The 18,759-nt window shown below is 44.0% G+C and overlaps 1 protein-coding gene across 4 annotated transcripts in view; it reads right to left on the minus strand.

Moving 5' to 3' along the window:
* PTGFRN (prostaglandin F2 receptor inhibitor) overlaps positions 1 to 18,759 on the minus strand; it is a 147,225-nt gene that overhangs the window by 47,513 nt on the left and 80,953 nt on the right. For all 4 annotated transcript variants that reach the window (XR_014055232.1, XM_081495376.1, XM_081495374.1 and 1 more), the window contains one exon: positions 2,644 to 3,012. Coding sequence is in view for 3 of the 4 variants with exons in the window: in XM_081495376.1 (XP_081351502.1) it covers positions 2,644 to 3,012 (369 nt within the window). In the remaining variant the exon portion in view is untranslated. The remainder of the gene's footprint in view (positions 1 to 2,643; positions 3,013 to 18,759) is intronic.

Consider the following 18,759-nt stretch of genomic DNA (forward strand, 5'->3'; position numbering starts at 1 on the left):
AAGAGGTAGCACTAATAAGACCCCCTGCTAGAACTGGGTGGTGCAAACTCCCTTTGGGAAGCTGTGCCTTGGGCTATACTTCTGTCACCCTTAGGCAAGTCACTTAAACCCCTCACTTTCCTCATTTCTGAAATGGGATGACAACTAGACCCAACTCAGGAAGCTGACTGAGAATTCAACCAGTTATAAGGGAAGGTGCCAGGGACACTGCTTGGTACTCAGTGATAACCAGCCATGACTGTCCAATATATGTTTATTCGGACACAGGCTGGAGTAGAGAGCCTGGGGGATCTTCTAGAAGTTAAAGCAGTGTAATTCGCAGAGCACTAAAGCGTGGGAGAACTTCCTGTGCCCCCAGGTCTAGGTAATGCCTAAGAATAACTAGGTTGAGAAGAGGGTATCTGCAGGGTAGGAACCCATCAAGGAAAACCGAAGCCTCAGCTATTTAATTATTAGGACCCACTGGGAAAAGGCCAGGTTTCTCTGTAGTCTAGAAAAAGGGGGCAGGAAATCAGGCAAGTGTTGGTGAGAGCTACTGAGGAAGGGAAGCCACACCTGATATAGCAGTGAGGAGGCCCCTACCGAAGAGACTGCAGGGACCACCACCTCTCAGGTTTGCCTAAGGGCTGGCTGAGAGAATCCTCAGACACCACTGTTCACCATCTCCTTGGGTTTCCCTGCCATTCCACAGTTGGAAATGAATTCAATGTCCTTGAAAAGGGACTACTTTGAATAACAGAAAAAACTGTTACATTTTTAGGACATATCCCAAAGTCCTATCTCTATTGCAAATGAATATAATGACTTTCTAGTATATACATCAGTCTGTGAGTCCAGCTAACATGACTCAGTTCCCAAGATCAGTTATCTCTGAGGCCATGGATATATACAGTTTTAAGACCTGTGAAGCTGAAGGCCAGAGAGACCCTAGATCATGCATGGCAGCCACCAGAGGCTCCATCTGGGCAGCCAGCCAGTCTCTTTCATGGCCATCCGTCTGCTTTCCTGACCCTGAGGAAAGCCTCTCCTTGCTTCTCCTTCCAAAGACTGGAGAAGAAACAGAAAGATCCCGGGGCAGGAGGTTCCTCCTGCAGCCTCCAACACCTCAAGATGAGCATCGCACATGGAAACAAGTGTGAATCTGATCTAATGGAGGTGTAGCATGTGTGTGATGACTATGGAAGCAATGGATTACTCAACTCCAATGCAAGAATGCCTTATGAGACTTTGTTCTAAAAAGACATATTTGATTTTTGTATAGGATTGAGAAGAGGTAATGGAAAAGGTAGATTTGACATTTTAATGCCTGCATAATGGAAGTGGCTGTTTTTATCCCCTCATGAGTCTAGTCAGGGAACAGAATCTGGAATATGGTAGGAGTCAAGAAATCATTATAGAAGGAATGAATGCCTGAATCAACCCCTTCTTTTTATATCATCATGTACATTTTCTGCTTTCTTGATCATTTAATACACTACTACCCTGACATAATTCTTTTTGGAACAAGGCAGGATACAAATAAACGCACAATTAAGTAATAATAATAACAACATTAATGTTTCTATTTCACTAGCCTCAAATTAAAATTGTTTGTTCTTGCTCATTTGCTAATTAGCTGTGTGATTTTAGGCAAGTAATTAACCTATGCTCTTCCATCTCCTTGTGTGTAAATTTAGGGAAATACCCTGCTCTCTCTTCTTCATTGGGTTGAGAACTGAATGGGTGAGTAAATCAAATAGGATCTGGAAAATGAAAAAACAAACAAACCCAAATATTCCAGCTATGTTAGGTGTGATTACTTGCACAGCCAGGCCCACCAGCTTGCAGTGACCACATCATTCTTTCTCTACATATGATCCATACGACTTCTAGAAAACACAGGTACTTAAATCATGAAGGGCACAGAGAAAGACAAGAGCTTTGAAGTATCTCTTATTCCCATAAACATGAACAGTGTCCACGTGACCACCACCCTCTCATCCCGAACTGGACTGAGTGCTTACTATGGCACTGCTGAGGCTTTACATGTGCTAATTCACCTTGGGGGTTTCCCTGGTGGCTCAGTAGTAAAGGCTCTGCCTGCCAATGCAGGAGACGTGGGTTTGACCCCTGGGTCAGGAATATCCCCTGGAAAAGGAAATGGTAACCCACTCTAGTATTCTTGCCTGGGAAATCCCATGGACAGAGGAGCCTGGCAGGCTACAGTCCACAGGGTCGCAAAAGAATCAGACACGACTTAGAGACTATTTAAATAACAGCAACAATTCACTTTGACCTTTATGGGAGGCACTGTTTTCCAGAGGAGGAAGCTGAGGCATGGGACATACAAACGGCCAGAGAGGTGACAAATGGGAGAACCAGCTATGGAACTAAGCACAGGCAACCTGGCTCAGAGCTGGATTTTCCACCACACACCATGCTGCCTCCAACTCACCAGCCACGAGACAGTTCACATTCACCATGGAGTGAAGAGAGGGACCTCAGAGGCCCCGGGCCCATCCTCTGCCTTTCATCAGGTAAGATACTATTACTTCCTTGGACAGAGGAGGGAGCAGAGCCCCGGGCACAGTCACTCATGGCTGGGTGGCAGAGGGAAGTGTGGTCCCCTGGCACAGCAATCGCCCTCCTCCCATGAGGATGTACCTTTAACCTGCACTGTATCCTCATAGTTGCCCTGCACGGTGGCGTCCGTGCTGGGGGTAGAACACTTGTAGTGGCCCTGGTCGGAGTGCTGGACATTCTTTATGTGCAGCTCCACGGCGTCGTTGGCCGTCCGCCGCAGCAGGATGTCGCCCCTCTGCAGGCGCTCGCGGTACTGTTGGGCTGGGAAGCCCGCTTCCCAGGTGCTGGCAAGCTCCACGAAGCTGCTGCCCGAGGCTGAGAAGCTCCAGTCAAAGTTCTGCTCGCTGGGGCCATCATAGTCACTGACGTTGCAGGGGATGACCAGCTCGGTGCCCACCACCCGCACCAGGCTGCCTGCAGGGACCCTCACCACGCGTCCTCGGCAAAGAGCTGCAACGACAAGAAGTGAAAGAGGGGGTCTTGAATCCAGTAAGCTCTTCCCAGAATAAATGTGGCAAGCCTGTGGGCACTCCAGCTCCCAGGCACATGACGGAAAACATGACACTGACCAGGGTCTGTGCAGAAGAAGGTTCAGCCCACCCCAAGGACCCCGAGCAGGAATAGCCCCCTGCAGTGAGTACCTCTCATGCACCAGTCTCCTAGGATCAACAGGGAGGAAGATAAGTACTAAAAGTAGGCTAGCTATAAATTTGAAGAGCTTTCTCCCTACCATTACTATTTAACCTACTGTGATCACTCAACGTGATGTGGAAATATTTTAGGTTTTGTGTGAAAGAAAAGGACACAGCTAATCAAGTATTTACATTTCTGCCCACCCTATATCAACCCTCTTCCCTAGAGACCATTCCCCGGGGCTCCTGAGACCTGATTTACAATGACGGATGCCAATTTTTTAAATCCTGAAGCAGCCTGCTGATAAAATGATTTAACTCTGGTTATCTGACATTGCCTATAAATTAATTTTAAAATATGATGACTCTACCAAGTATTAATTTTCTTATTTTCTGGCTCATTTCCTTCTCTCTACTCTTCACCCTGATCCAAATGCAGAATGAGGCTAGGGAAGCACAGAGTGAGAGAGTGCCTGCTCTGGCCTGTTGCTGGGCATTGGTAGGAATGCAGCAGCTTACTGGGGATGGGCCGGGTGGACAAAGCCAAGAGTTCACTGGCATTTCCCGCCCCAAGAGCACAGACTTCACGGGCCTCTGGGCAGGCCCTTGGGGCCTGTCATGGATGTCCTTTAAGATAGCTTCTTTGTGACGAACTTTGGCACATTCTTCGTAGTGAGTTTATTACCTATGTAAGCATTTCAATTTGGACCAAAAGAACTTGCATTGTTCTTTCCTGAGGTTCTATGAATATGTCCAGCATTAAGATATACAGGAGAAAGGATGGGCTCTGAAATCAAGGGGTGTACGTGTGTGTGCTAGTCTCTCAGTTGAGTCCGACTCTTTGTGACCCCATAGACCGTAGCCCGCCAGGTTCTTCTGTCCATGGAATTCTCCAGGCAAGAATATGGAATAGATTGCCATTCCCTCCTCCAGGGGACTTTCCCAACCCAGAGGTCAAACCCAGGTCTCCTGCATTACAGGCAGATCTTTACTGTCTGAGCCACCAGGGAAGCCCTAAAATCAAGGGGACCTACGTTGAAATTTGAGAGACTTCTTTTAGTTCTGGCTTCCTCAACAATAAAATGAGGCAAGAAGAAGTCATTGAGCTGATGAAATAAAACGGCTAGCTGAGACTCCATCATGTAAGAAGAACTCAACCAAAAGGATCGTCCATTATTTATTTTCAATTCTGTGTTTTTGTCATTTGTTCTGGGTGGAACTGTGCCTCCCTACCACCACCTCCCCATTCATATGCTGAAGTCCAGGCCCTCGGTCCCTCAGAATATGACCATATTTGGGAATAGGTTGTTGCAGTTGTAATTAGCTAAACTGTGATAAGGTCACACAGAGGAGGGTGGGCCCCTGATCCAATGACCAGTATCCTTAAAAGAGGGGGGAGGGAATTTGAACATAGATATGTACTCAGGGAGAGTGCCAGGTGAAGCTCAAGGAAGAGATTGGTCTACGATCCAAGGAATGCCCTGCACCCCAGTCTCAGGGACAGACACCAAGGCCGAAACCAGGTCTGAGTCCTCCTGGCTTATTTCTGCTGAAGCTTCTCAGAAAGACATTTTCACCTCTTTTGGGATCATGGTACCACAGAGATGCTTTGCTCTGAAGCAGCACACGGGCAGCCCTCTTGACTAGGCGAGAAAGCCGTCTATAGCAGAAGAGACTCAGGCCAACACCAGGAGAGGCGCAAGGAATGTGCCCTCCTGACAGATGGCCTCACCTGAGCCGTTAGATTTGGCCACACCCTCTGCATCATTCCACACTCTCGCCTGTGCACACACATGTGCACGTCTTCCCCAGACATTTCAATTCCTTACAAGTCCACTCACATTTATGTCCCTTAAGCTAATATCTGTCACTGGCAACTCAGGGCACTGAAATAAAACATACCTACCCAGCAGTGAGGTCATCATCACCACGGTTCACAAAAGAAACAGGTGATCTTTTTTACATCTAATTTCAGAGATGACCGGATAATCCCAAATCCCGCAGAGAGACCCTTCGGAAGGAAGGTCACAGTGGAGACCTGTCGGGGGGGGTCACAGCCTAATGAGTTTTCCCTCGTGTCCAGTGTCCTCTTCTATGAAGTGGACACATGACCCCTCAGGGCTTTGTAAGGCTTAAATGAGCCACAGAGCCCCCATGACAGTGCACGAAATTCGGTAAGGCTCTGCTTTGCAGGCGGCATCTATAATAAACCTGATCACATTCATCCACTCTGCTTCCCTGGCAGGTTTACAGAGGAATTTCCTAACGTGTCAATCTCTGCAATTCCTAGCCCTTGTCAAGAGGCTGACCAGGTTAATAACCGGCTCAACAGGGCCCTTCGGCATGAGGCTATATTCCTTGTAAAGTCTCTGTCTTTATTTGTAGTGAGCAGAGCTTGGGGGACAGCTGGTTCATCTCAGCTCTCCAGTCCTGCTTCCACACAGCTGCCCAAATCATCTTTTAAGGCATAAATTATATGTCACTTCACTGGTCAGAAGTCCTTCACAGCTCCTCATCACCTACAGGATTCAATCTATCTTCCAGGTCCCCTACTGCGACCCCCCGGTTCAAGCCACCTTCCCTCTCACCTGAATTACTGCAACAGTCTCCCAATTGGCTGCCCACCTGCCCTCCATTCTCAACATGGCCAAGCCATCTTTTAACAACTCAAGTTGTCTGACATTCTTTACTCTGCTCAAAGCTTCAGATAAAAGGCAACTCCTCACAGAGGCCATTAGGACCTCACAGGACCCGGCCCTCCTGCTCCTCCTTCCACTGTACTCTAGCCATCCTTACCTCCTGAGGCTCTTGAGCAAACAGAACTACTCCAACCTTAGGGTTTCTGCATATTGCTAAGTCCAGAACATTCTCAGATGCTCACCATGCTCCATCATCAGCTCCACATTTCATTCCAATGTCGCCTTCCCTTTCCTGACCATCTTAAAATTGCACATACCCATTCTTATTCTTGTCGTATTTTGTCGTCACTTATCAATAATACTCTTTATGTGTATCCATACATTTTTACTATTATTTACTATCCACCTCCTCCCACTAGAATGTAAGGACTATATGAGCTGTGATTTTTATGTTTCCTTTGCTGCTGAATGCCAGTGCCTAGAACTGGACCTGGTACATAGCAGATGTCCAGTAAATATTTGCTAAATGAGTGGATGAATAAAAATACACAAGATCCTTCAGAATCTGGCCCATGGCTACCATTCCAGCTTCATCAGCTATCACTCTCCCAGCCCTTAGTGCTTAGATGCCAACAAAACAAATGACCCTTCATTCTCTGGAAATGCCATGCTCTCTTGTGCACCACAGACTGCTTCTGGGCCTCATTCATCTGGAATTGCCATCCCAACAACCTCTCAGCCCCTTGCAAGAAGCAGCTCCAGCCCCATCCCCTGTGTGAAGCCTTCCTCATCTCCCCAGGGGTCACTCAGGCACTGCTGCCTCCATATTCCAACTCAACCTGCAGAAGTACCTTCCATGCTAGCTATGTTACAGTGCCACTGGGAAAAGCCAAGCAGATATGAACAGATGCTTGAAAGATCAAATTCTAATCTAAAAAAGATAGAAACCTGAGTAGTGGCATACATGAAGATCTGGGATGTCCTCTCATCTGTGCAAAGCAAGATTTTGAAGTTGAGAGAACAGAATTTCAACTTGCTAACAGCAATCTGGTATTTAGCACATATTTCCTTTAATACTGTTAGATAACAGTTAATAATATTTAAAAAAAATACAACTTGTGAAACATAGAGCATATGGCTCTTTCAAAATCAAAAAGAATGTCTGCAAAGTCACACATTGCCAACTTTAGTTGAAACCTCTTTTAACAGTTGATAACTAAGGGAAAAAGAACAAAATTCTCCTCTGGTTTTCCAAATTCTACCAAATTTCACATGAAGAGTCTCAAACACTTTGGCACCTGAACTGTATTAGTTTCACATTCTATAAAAATATCTTTACTAAGAAATAATTTAAAATTGTAGTTTCATTTGTTTTCAGGGGTCAGTGTAAGAAACCTTCACATGAAATACATTTCTTTATCAGCCTTAAAAGGACTATTGAGGGCACTAATGTGTTGTTCAGTGACACAAGAAAACATATAAGTCTCTTAAAATTTAGTACCTGAACTTCTGTTGATGGCCCACTGTGTGTTCTTTCCCCAGAAAATAAGAACTACATAGGCATCTCTCACCACTCAGGCCAGAAACCACAGCCCAAGTACCTTTGATACTCAACACAAAATTAGGGCACCTTAGTAGCACATTCGGAGAAGGCAATGGCACCCCACTCCAGTACTCTTGCCTGGAAAATCCCATGGACAGAGGAGCCTGGTAGGCTGTAGTCCATGGGGTCGCTAAGAGTCAGACATGACTGAGCGACTTCACTTTCACTTTTCCTGTTCATGCACTAGAGAAGGAAATGGCAACCCACTCCAGTGTTCTTGCCTGGAGAATCCCAGGGATGGCGGAGCCTGGTGGGCTGCCGTCTATGGGGTCGCAGAGAGTCGGACACGACTGAAGCGACTTAGCAGCAGCAGTAGCACATTCTGTGCAGCATATTAAGGCTCTGATGCTAAGGCTATCCCTCATAATCCCAATTACTAAGTGGACCAGCACCACATCACCATGCCCCGACTAGATCAGACTTCCTTACATAGCTCTCAGAACCCTGCACTGCTTCCTAATTCGTGTTTTTAAAATTTCTGCCTAAACCTCCCAGCAAACACACACACACACACACACCTGAATACAACTGTAACTACTAACTTCACCATCTCTCTTTTTTCTATTCCAACTTCCAGGTCTTGTTTTCCCCATCATATATAAAATTTGTGTGTCCCTTTGTACTTTGGGCTTCCCTGGTGGCTCAGAGGGTAAAGAATCTGTCTACAATGCTGGAGACCTGGGTTTGATCCCTGGGTCTGGAAGATCCCCTGGAGGAGGAAATGGCAACCCCCTCCAGTATTCTTGCTTGAAGAATTCTCTGGACAGAGGAGCCTTGCGGGCTATATAGTCCATGGGGTCCCAAATAGTCAGACACGACTGAGTGACTAACCCTTCCACTTTTGTACCTTAGCTTCAAGGAAATCTAGTACTAAATATGATAGTGAAATATGGAAACCATCCACACCTTAACTTTCTAATAATTATCTCTTTCCTCTATCTCTATAACTTCTTTTGCCATCTTTTGCATCTCCTGCACTAGCAAGCAGATTCTTTACCACTGCACCACCTGGAAAGCTGGGGAAACAAAAATTGAAGTTCTAAGTTCACAAAGGAAGGTGGACTATAGTAAACACCCCAGAATGAATTACAGCCCTGGAAAGGGCTATGCCTTTGGAGTAAGAGCAAAACTGAAGAAAAAACCTGCTCTATGAATACTAAAATCTCATCTCAAAAAACATCTCAATTCCTCATCGGATGACAGTGAGTTTCTCTTACTCTTTAGCCTGCTAGGAAAAAAAAAAGTACATCTTGTGAAGAAGATGACATCATACGGAGCCTCTACAATTTTTCAATATTTAATCAAAACCTAACAGACACCCCATATGACAGCACCAAATGATTGAAAATAAAAGACAACAAAACAGACAATAGAACAGATGCACAGGGATCCAGATATTGGTGTTATCAGACATGGGCTTTAAAATAACTACAATTAATTTACTAAAGAAACAAACAGCAGGATTTCACTTAACTTAATCTATTAAAATAATCTGATTAAAATCTAGAACTAAAAAAAAAAATATAGAATTAAGAGCTCAATAAATAGGTTTGATATCAGATTAGATGCAGAGAAAAGAAGTCAGTGTAAGATACCCAATCCTGGAGAAGGAAATGGCGACCTACTCCAGAATTCCTGCCTGGAGAATTCCACGGACAGAGAGGCTGGTGGGCTACAGTCCATGGGGTCACAACAGAAGGACACGACTGAGTGACTATCAGTCACTCATAAGATATCCAAATTGAAGCCCAGGGTGTAAAAAAGATGAAAAATATAGAAAACAGTCTAAGAGACACATGAGAGATAGCAAAAAGGTCAAACATGTAACAGAGACCCAGGATGAGAGAGAAAGAATGTGACAGAATTGGGCGGAATTAATTTCTGAAGAGATAATGGCTAAGATGTTTCTTAAACTGACCACAGATTCAAGAAGTACTATGTATCAGAGGCAGTACAAATACTAAGAAAACCACACCTACCTACATGATGGTAAAACTGCTGAAAGGTAGAGAAGGGAGCAACAATACAATGATGCTGACTTTCAATAGAAATGATGCTCTTAAAACAATGTAATGACATCTTTAAAGTGATGAAAGAAAGTAACCACCAACTGAGAATTCTACACAGAAACGGCAAAATAAATTTTAAAAAGTGAAGTGAAATCGCTCAGTCATGTCCAACTCCTTGTGACCCCATGGACTGTAGCCCGCCAGGCTCCTCCGTCCATGGAATTTTCCAGGCAAGAGTACTGGAGTGGGTTGCTATTTCCTTCTCCAGGAGATCTTCCCGACCCAGGGATTGAACCCCAGTCTCCCACATTGTAGGCAGACGCTTTACCATCTGAGCCACCAGGGAAATTTTAAAAGGAAGGCAAAATAAATATGCTTTCAACTAACTCTCAACAAGGGAAAGAGAATTAATAAAAAGAAATAGTAACGAAATACCAAAAAGATATACTAAAGGGTATTTTTCAAATAGGAGAAGAATGATCCCAGATGGAATCATGGAGATGTACGAAGACATAAAAGGCAACAGAAAGGTTAAGTGTGTGGGTAAACCTACTGAGTGGGGACTATATAATACAATATTAATCATGTCTTCGGGAATTTAAAGCATAATTAAAATATATGACAATAGCAGCACAAAAAATGAGGGAAAAAATGAAATAAATGGAGCCTAAATGTTTTCTAAGGTCTTGCATATGATAAAAGGATCATCAGTAGACACTAATAAATCAACAATGTATGTTCTAACCTCTAGAATAATCATAAAAATAAAAGAATAGATAACAAACTAAAGAGAGAGGGATAATAAAAATTACTTGATTAGAGACTTCTTTGGTGGTCCAGTGGTTAAGAATCCACCTGTCAATGCCCAGGAAATGGGTTTGATCCCTGATCCAGGAAGATCTCACATGCTGCAGAGCAACTAAAGACCTGCATCATGACTACTGAGCCAGTGCTCCAGAGCCCTCCAGGCACAACTACTGAGCCCTCTAGCCACAACTACTGAGACCATGTGCTGCAATTACTGAAGCCCATGCAACCCCTTCCAGTATTCTTGCCTGGAGAATCCCATGGCCAGAGGAGCCTCGCAGGCTCCATACAGTCTATAGGGTCACAGAGTCAGATACGACTGAAGCGACTTAGCACTCACGCATGCACACATCTAGAGCCTGAAAGCCACAGCAAGAGAAGCCACCACATTGAGAAGCCCGTGCAGAAGAAAGAACAGCCCCTGCTCGCAGCAACTACAGAAAAGCCTGCACACAGCAGCAAAGACCCAGCACAGCCAAAAATAAATAAATTAAGAAAAAAAAAGAATCCACCTGCCAATGCAAAGGATGCAGTTCCAGGAACTAAGATCCCACATGCTTCGAGGCAACTAAGCCTTTGCCTAACAACTACTGAGCCTGCATGCCCTGGAGCCTGTGCTCTGCAACAAAGAAACCACGACTGAGGATCCCACATACTGCAACTAGAGAAAGCCCGTGCACAGCAACAAAGACCCAACACAGCCAAAAATAAATAAATGCAAAAATAATTCTTAAAAAAGAATCACTGTTCTAGTCCATTCTTAAATAAATTTAAAACATATATTTAAAAAACTTGATTAATCAAAGAATCCATAATTTCAGCTAAAACGACATAAGCATTTTACAAGTATTTACTTTGTAATCTGTTCACTTGGATTCATCACCAAATTTCTCTCCACAAGGCTGAGATAGAGTAAAAGGAGGAATAATAACATACTATCTCTCTCTTAGATGCCAGAACACCCTCATCACTGAACCAAGGAAACTGAGACTCAGACAAGTTAATAACTTGCATGAAGCTATGAAGTGAGGGACTGCAGCCAGGTTTATCTGGTCCACGCACTGCCCTGTCAGGACAAAGATTGGCTGGGTTGGTTTTGTCTTCAATTGCATTGTTGATACTACCACCTTCTGTTGATTTTGTCTTTGTGCTGAGTGGGAAGAAGAAACAGCCTGACATTCCCCATAAAATATTTCAAATTCTCCAAGGACAATGTGAATCAGATAGGCAGCAAAGTAACCAAAATGAGTTACTAAAGAGAAGAAATATATATTCTTGATATAAAGCAGACAGAGGAGAAAAATAGGAAAATAGCATTATTAAAAATAACGTCCAGTTTCTTAAAAAATTTTTTTCTGACAGACTGTCTTCATTATTTTAAGCAATACTAACTCTATGTCTTACACATTCATATTCAAATAAGGTGAAGAGAATTTTATTCTAAAAATATATAGGAAGGACTTGTGGAAGCCTACTGTTCTTTCTCGCAGTAGAGATAATTAATATGCAAGCGGTAACTGTTTCCAGATTTCTATTTGCCTACCTCTGAAGTACCAAGAAAATAATTAAATGCCTTCAACTTTCTTCTATCATGTAGAATGGATGGGGATAGGCTTGCTCCTTGGAAGAAAAGCTATGACCAACCTAGACAGCATACTAAAAAGCAGAGACATTACTTTGCCAACAAAGGTCTGCATAGTCAAAGCTATGGTTTTTCCAGTAGTCATGTACATCTCACATGTACAGATGTGAGAGTATGACCATAAAGAAAGCTGAGTGCCGAAGAACTGATGCTTTTGAACTATGGTGTTGGAGAAGACTCTTGAGAGTCCCTTGGACTGCAAGGAGATCAAACCAGTCAATCGGAAATCAATCCTGAATATTCATTGGAAGGACTGAGGCTGAAGCTGAAACTCCAATACTCTGGCCACCTGATGTGAAGAGCTGACTCATTGGAAAAGACCCTGATGCTGGGAAAGACTGAAGGCAGGAGGAGAAGGGGACGACAGAGGATGAGATAGTTGCGTGGCATCACTGACTCGATGGACATGAGTTTGAGCAAGTTCCAGGGATTGGTGATGGACAGGAAAGCCTAGTATGCTGCAGTCCATGAGGTCGCCAAGAGCTGGACACAACTGAGTGACTGAACTGAACTGAGGCAAGAAAAATCAGGCAACTTTTTCAGTGCAATCATTCCTGCAATGTTTATTTCAATAAGCGCTATTGGCAACCATGAGGAATCATTAAGAGAGACCAGCTAATGAAGATGAACTGTATTTATCCAGCCTCTTCTACCCCCTCATGATAGCCATGGGAAATAGATTTTATTTCCTGGGTTATCATCAACATTATTCTAAATCAAGACCTGCAGAGTACAGAAGATCTGCAAAAGATATTTGCAATTGTTTCTATTATTGCTCAAATGTTATCACCTCACTGAGCAGTCTAGAAGCAAACAATCTGACTTTCCTATCAGAGTAATTTCTAAGATAAGTATTGAAAGTTACTGAATCCAATAGTACAGGTAGAACAGAAATACTGAAACTGAAGAGCTTGTGGTATTTTCACTTTGCCTTGTAAAATGACACCTAAATCCCCCTTCCTGGTCCTTATAAGCCCTTTAAGAGAGACTAGGGGCCTGTGGATTTCTACATGAAGTTTCCAGTCCGCACATGATTTAGAAATGGATATACAAGGTCAAACCTATAAACCCTCAAAGGGCCTTCATGCAGCATCTGACTTAACAAATGCAAAACCTTTGTCTCTGCATGACTGCCACTGAGAGGTCTGGCAAGAAGGGAACATGCCGGCTTTCATCTAGACAGTCCCTATGTGATGAAAATGCAGCAATGTACACATTAAACAAGTTACAGCCAGCAGAGAATGTGTAATGAAGTCACATATGGCACTACTTCAAAACCCCATCCAAACGCAAATAAGGTTCTACTAGAGCAGGCCTCATAATCATTAAAAAAAAAAAAGATTTAGCTAAGAATGGCAACCCACTCCAGTATTCTTGCCTGGAGAATCCTGTGGACAGAGGAGCCTGGTGGGCTGCTGTCAATGGGGTTGCACCGAGTCGGACACAACTGAAGCAACTTAGCATGCATGCATGCATTGGAGAAGGGAATGGCAACCCACTCCAGTATTCTTGCCTGGAGAACCCCAGGGACGGCAGAGCCTGGTGGGGTGCCGTCTATGGGGTTGCACAGAGTCGGGCACGACTGAAGCGACTTAGCAGCAGCAGCAGCAGCAGATGCATATTGAGTCTTAGGGGCACGTGAAAAACTAGCAGGAGGAAGGATATTTGTAACCAAAGAGAGGTACTAGCAAGTGCCTGGGGTTCCACAGAAACTGAGGGTGTGTCCCTAAAGAGATTAGGGAAAAGCTTCTTGCAGTGTCAACATTTGTATCCGGCCTTTGAAAAATGGCTGGGGGCTAGGGGTTGGGCAGGGGACATTGAGGAGAAAGGTGACCAGTGTTAAAAGGAGGAGCATAAGCAAAGGCCTGTGGGTTGTGGTGAAGAGTAGGGCGAGTCAAGAGTGCAGTGAGAGCAGGCTGGAATGGACACACACAGGGGAGGTCAATCAGGAATCCTCAACGAGATGGGGGTAGGGAGGTTGGTAAAAGAATCAAAAGAAGACCACAGTCATCAAGACATTATGGTACCGGCAAAAGGACAGAAATATAGATCAATGGAACAAAATAGAAAGCCCAGAGATAAATCCACGCACCTATGGACACCTTATCTTTGACAAAGGAGGCAAGAATATACAATGGAGAAAAGACAATCTCTTTAACAAGTGGTGCTGGGAAAACTGGTCAACCACTTGTAAAAGAATGAAATTAGAACACTTTCTAACACCATACACAAAAATAAACTCAAAATGGATTAAAGATCTAAACGTAAGACCAGAAGTATAAAACTCCTAGAGGAAAACATAGGCAAAACACTCTCTGACATAAACCACAGCAGGATCCTCTATGACCCACCTCCCAGAATATTGGAAATAAAAGCAAAAATAAACAATTGGGACCTAATTAAACTTAAAAGCTTTTGCATAACAAAGGAAACAATAAGCAAGGTGAAAAGACAGCCTTCAGAATGGGAGAAAATAATAGCAAATGAAGCAACAGACAAACAATTCATCTCAAAAATATACAAGCAACTTCTGCAGCTCAATTCCAGAAAAATAAATGACCCAATCAAAAAGTGGGCCAAACAACTAAACAGACATTTCTCTAAAGAAGACATACAGATGGCTAACAAACACATGAAAAGATGCCCAACATCATTCATTATCAGACAAATGCAAATCAAAACCGCAATGAGGTACCATTTCACGCCCGTCAGAATGGCTGCTATCCAAAAGACTACAAGCAATAAATGCTGGAGAGGGTGTGGAGAAAAGGGAACCCTCTTACACAGTTGGTGGGAATGCAAACTAGTACAGCCACTATGGAGAACAGTGTGGAGATTCCTCAAAAAAACGGAAATAGAACTGCCATATGACCCAGCAATCCCACTGCCTGGGCATACACACTGAGGAAACCAGACTTGAAAGAGACACGTGTACCCCAATGTTCATCGCAGCACTGTTTACAATAGCCAGGACATGGAAGCAGCCTAGATGCCCATCAGCAGATGAATGGATAAGGAAGCTGTGGTACATATACACAATGGAATATTACTCAGCCATTAAAAAGAATACATTCGAATCAGTTCTAATGAGGTGGATGAAACTGGAGCCTATTACAGAGTGAAGTGAGCCAGAAAGAAAAACACCAATACAGTATACTAACACATATATATGGTATTTAGTCAATCGGTAAAGATAACCCTGTATGCGAGACATCAAAAGAGACACAGATAAATAGAACAGTATTATGGACTCTATGGGAGAGGGCGAGGGCGGGATGATATGGGAGAATGGCATGGAAGCATGTAAACTATCATATGTGAAACGAATCGCCAGTTCAGGTTCAATGCATGATACAGGGTGCTCGGGGCTGGTGCACGGGGATGACCCGGAGGGATGGGATCGGGAGGGAGGTGGAAGGGGGGTTCTGGAAGGGAACACATACACCCATGGTGGATTCATGTCAATGTATAGCAAAACAAATACAATATTGTAAAGTTAAAAAATAGAAAATAAACTAATTAAAAAAAAAAAAAAAGAATCAAAAGAAGAGCAAGGGCAGGAGTGGAAAGGCAGCAGCTCTGAGAGCCATGCTGGAAGAAGAATTCATTGACAGACCTGCAATGAGAGAGATATCCCAGAAACGCTGAGAGCTGCTAAAGAAATACTGAGGAGAAAAGTAATCAGTGAGACTCAAGTTGAAAGGTCCTCCAGGAATGGAAACACGCCCTTCCAAAGATATCTGAGCCCCATAAGAATGTGGAGTCACCTGCCTGGAGAGGGGATTGGGTGAAGATCTCAGAGATATGGAAGTCCATGGAGTCACCAGGGCACAGAGTACAGACAAGAGCAAAGGAACAAAACCATAGAACCATTGCAAATTTCTATTATTTAAACACAAACAGAAGGACTGAAAAAGGACCAAAAAAAAAAAAGGAAAAAGAAACAGCGGCCAGTTAGGAAGAAAACCAGAAAAGGCTTATGTCCTAGCAGCCACGAACGGATACAAGAATTCCAAGAAGCAAAGGTTGGGAGTAACATCTACTGTTTTCCTTACGGACATACCCATCTATGGGTTGTCCAAAATGTTTGTCTGCATTTTGCCATAAGACATTATAGAAAACCCAGAACAAACTTTATGGCCAAGCCAATACTTGCTCCTGGGAGGCTGCAAGCTCCTATGGCAGGACCTGGTTCCTATACTATGTGTATCTTGCACAGCATCTAGAGCAGAATCCTATTATGTTTCGGTTTGGAAAAAAATGAGCAACAGTGTCAATCAAACCTGAGCAAAGTGTCGATCAAACCTGCAGAAAAGTCAAGGAAGATGGGTGCTGAGAGAAGACTACTGAACTGATGCTCAGGTAACCACTGGCAACCTCCACAGAAATGCATTTGCACTAACGTGGTGTGGGACTTGGCGAGTAACAGCCAGGAGAAAGGAACAATCCAGATGCAAGGAAGAGAGGGTACAGCCACGAAAGAGACCCCAAAGTAGGCAAGTGGCAATGAAGGGCACAAGTGGGCAATTTATCCTAGAAAGTCAGCCAGTCAGTCAGGCAGGAAGGAATTCATATCAGGCAAGACTAGAGCTCTTTTCCAGCCCTTTTAAGTTCAAGATGCTTATTGAACATGTGAGTAGGGGTGCAGTGGAGTAGGCAATGGATACATATGTCTGAAGCTCAGGGGGAAGGTCCAACCAGAGACATTCATTGAAGAGTCTTCAGCACGTAGACGGTATTCAAAGCCACAAGTGACAAGTGAGTCACATAAAAAGACATGGTGTATACATACAGAAGAGAAAAGAGCCAAAGACAGGGTCCTTACTTTTTTCAGAATTTAGGAGAAAAGGTTGGGCGAAAATATAGCAAGGTTTTGAGGCAAAAAAAGCTTGAGGAGCCTTAGGTTAGCCTCCAGTGTCACAGTGAAGTAGTAGAAAAGGGATTAGATCCTGGAGATTTGGGACAAGGTTTAGAATAAGAATTAGAAGGAATATAATGGCAAACCATCACAAAATTATCACAAGGTCCACTGAGACACAGTAAAGACACCCTAATTGGTAAGAAAATGAGGTGGGCAGGATTTAATATTTTGCAAGATGATAAAGCCTAGACTTAGAGACTATGGTTGGTGTGGGTTACTCAACCACAATATGAGGACTGGCAAAGAAATGAGGCAGAGGGTCCTTAGGATGTTAACAAGCTCACTGCTGACATGCTGACCACCAGGATGAGAGCTCACGAACTGAAAGTGGCTTGGAGAAAAAGGAATTTTCAAGATTAGGAGATCACAGTGAGGATGAAGAGTAGGTTCAACACATATGAGGGAACTTGTAAGGAGTGAAGAGAAGCAATTGTGGTCACAGAGGGAAATATCAGAATGGACAATCAAAAAGGTGAAAGAACTCTGAATGATGACAAGATGCAGTTGTGGCCGTTAAATCTCATGAAGTGTGTTATTTTCTTTGAGGCTAAGGTGACCATCGAAGGCATTTCCTTAGCCCTCACTGACCTAGATGGCTGCAGAAACATGAGGAAGGGACCATATGACCAACAGACCACAGGAGTGAAGAAGGGCGGAGTTATCGTTCTGACTCTTTGCGACCCCATGGACTCTAGCCCACCAGGCTCCTCTGTCCGTGGGATTCCCCAGGCAAGAATACTGGAGTGGGTTCCCATTTCCTTCTCCAGGAGATCTTCATGATCCAGGGATCAAACCTTAATCTCCGGTGTCTCCTGTGTGGCAGGCAGATTCTTTACTGCTGAGCCACCTGGGAAACCCCGAAGAAGGGTGGTACAGGGATCTAAACTGTTCTCACTTGGCGTTCGCACGACAGTTTCTGGCTCTGGTCTGCAATCATTCATATCTGCAAATTTTCTTTTAGCCTTCGTACTGGAAGAGGAGAAAGTGTAAGTAAGTGTTTCTCCAGGTCAAACAGGAACTTGATGGTAGAAAGACTTCAAGCTTGGGACTTCCCTGGAGGTTCAGTGCTTAAGAATCTGCCTGCCAATGCAGGAAACATGGGTTCAATCCCTGATCTGGGAAGATCTCACCTGCTAAGAGGCAACAAAGCCTCTGAGCCACAACTACACATGCCCTAGAGCCTATGCTCCACAGCAAGAGAAGTCACCGCAATGAGAAGCCTTGGCACTGCAAGGAGAGAGCAGCCCCTGCTCTCTGCAACTAGAGAAAGCCCATGTGCAGCAACAAAGACCCAGAGCAGCCAAAAAGAAATAAGTAAAACTTTAAAAAAGACTTCACGTTCCCTGGGAATTGACAGGCTCTTCAGTCAATTCAACTTTCCATAGCTTTTGCTGCTGAGATAACCATTCCCTCTGGCACTACAAGTAGGAAAGGCAAGGAAGACAGGAGAGGCAAATGAGGAACACAGCTGCAAGTCACATCTTAAAGACTGGATCATTAACTAAGTGAACTTCTTACCAGGGAAGCCCCAGATCATATAATCATGACATCACTCCAGCAATGGGGCCTTTGAGAGCTCCTAAGAGGCCAGAGTCATGCCAAATCCTTAATTCTCCATTATGACACTGTGCAGGTTTGTACTGAGTCAATATGGTTGTATGGAACTATACCTCCCAGAGTCCTCCTCCTTATACAGTTCCGGGTTAGAGCTGGACAAAAGGGAGGTGAGTACATGCGAGATTTGGGAGTAGAAAGGAAGCAGGAGCCATAATGCTATGGGGGTCATCAAGGTTCAGGGAAGCGAGAGACAGATGCACAGGTGTTGGTGGGTTCTAGTTTGTTCTTGCTCTTCTTTCTGCTCTGGGTTTCTTCCCGAATGTTATCTTTACTGACCAAAGTGGCTCCAGGACCACCAGGTAGTAGCTATGAAGAGGCAATTGTCTT

The sequence above is a fragment of the Giraffa tippelskirchi genome, chromosome 5 (genome assembly GCF_054371585.1).
Source record: "Giraffa tippelskirchi isolate mGirTip1 chromosome 5, T2T-mGirTip1v1.2.pri, whole genome shotgun sequence".
Classification (NCBI taxonomy): Eukaryota; Metazoa; Chordata; class Mammalia; order Artiodactyla; family Giraffidae; genus Giraffa; species Giraffa tippelskirchi.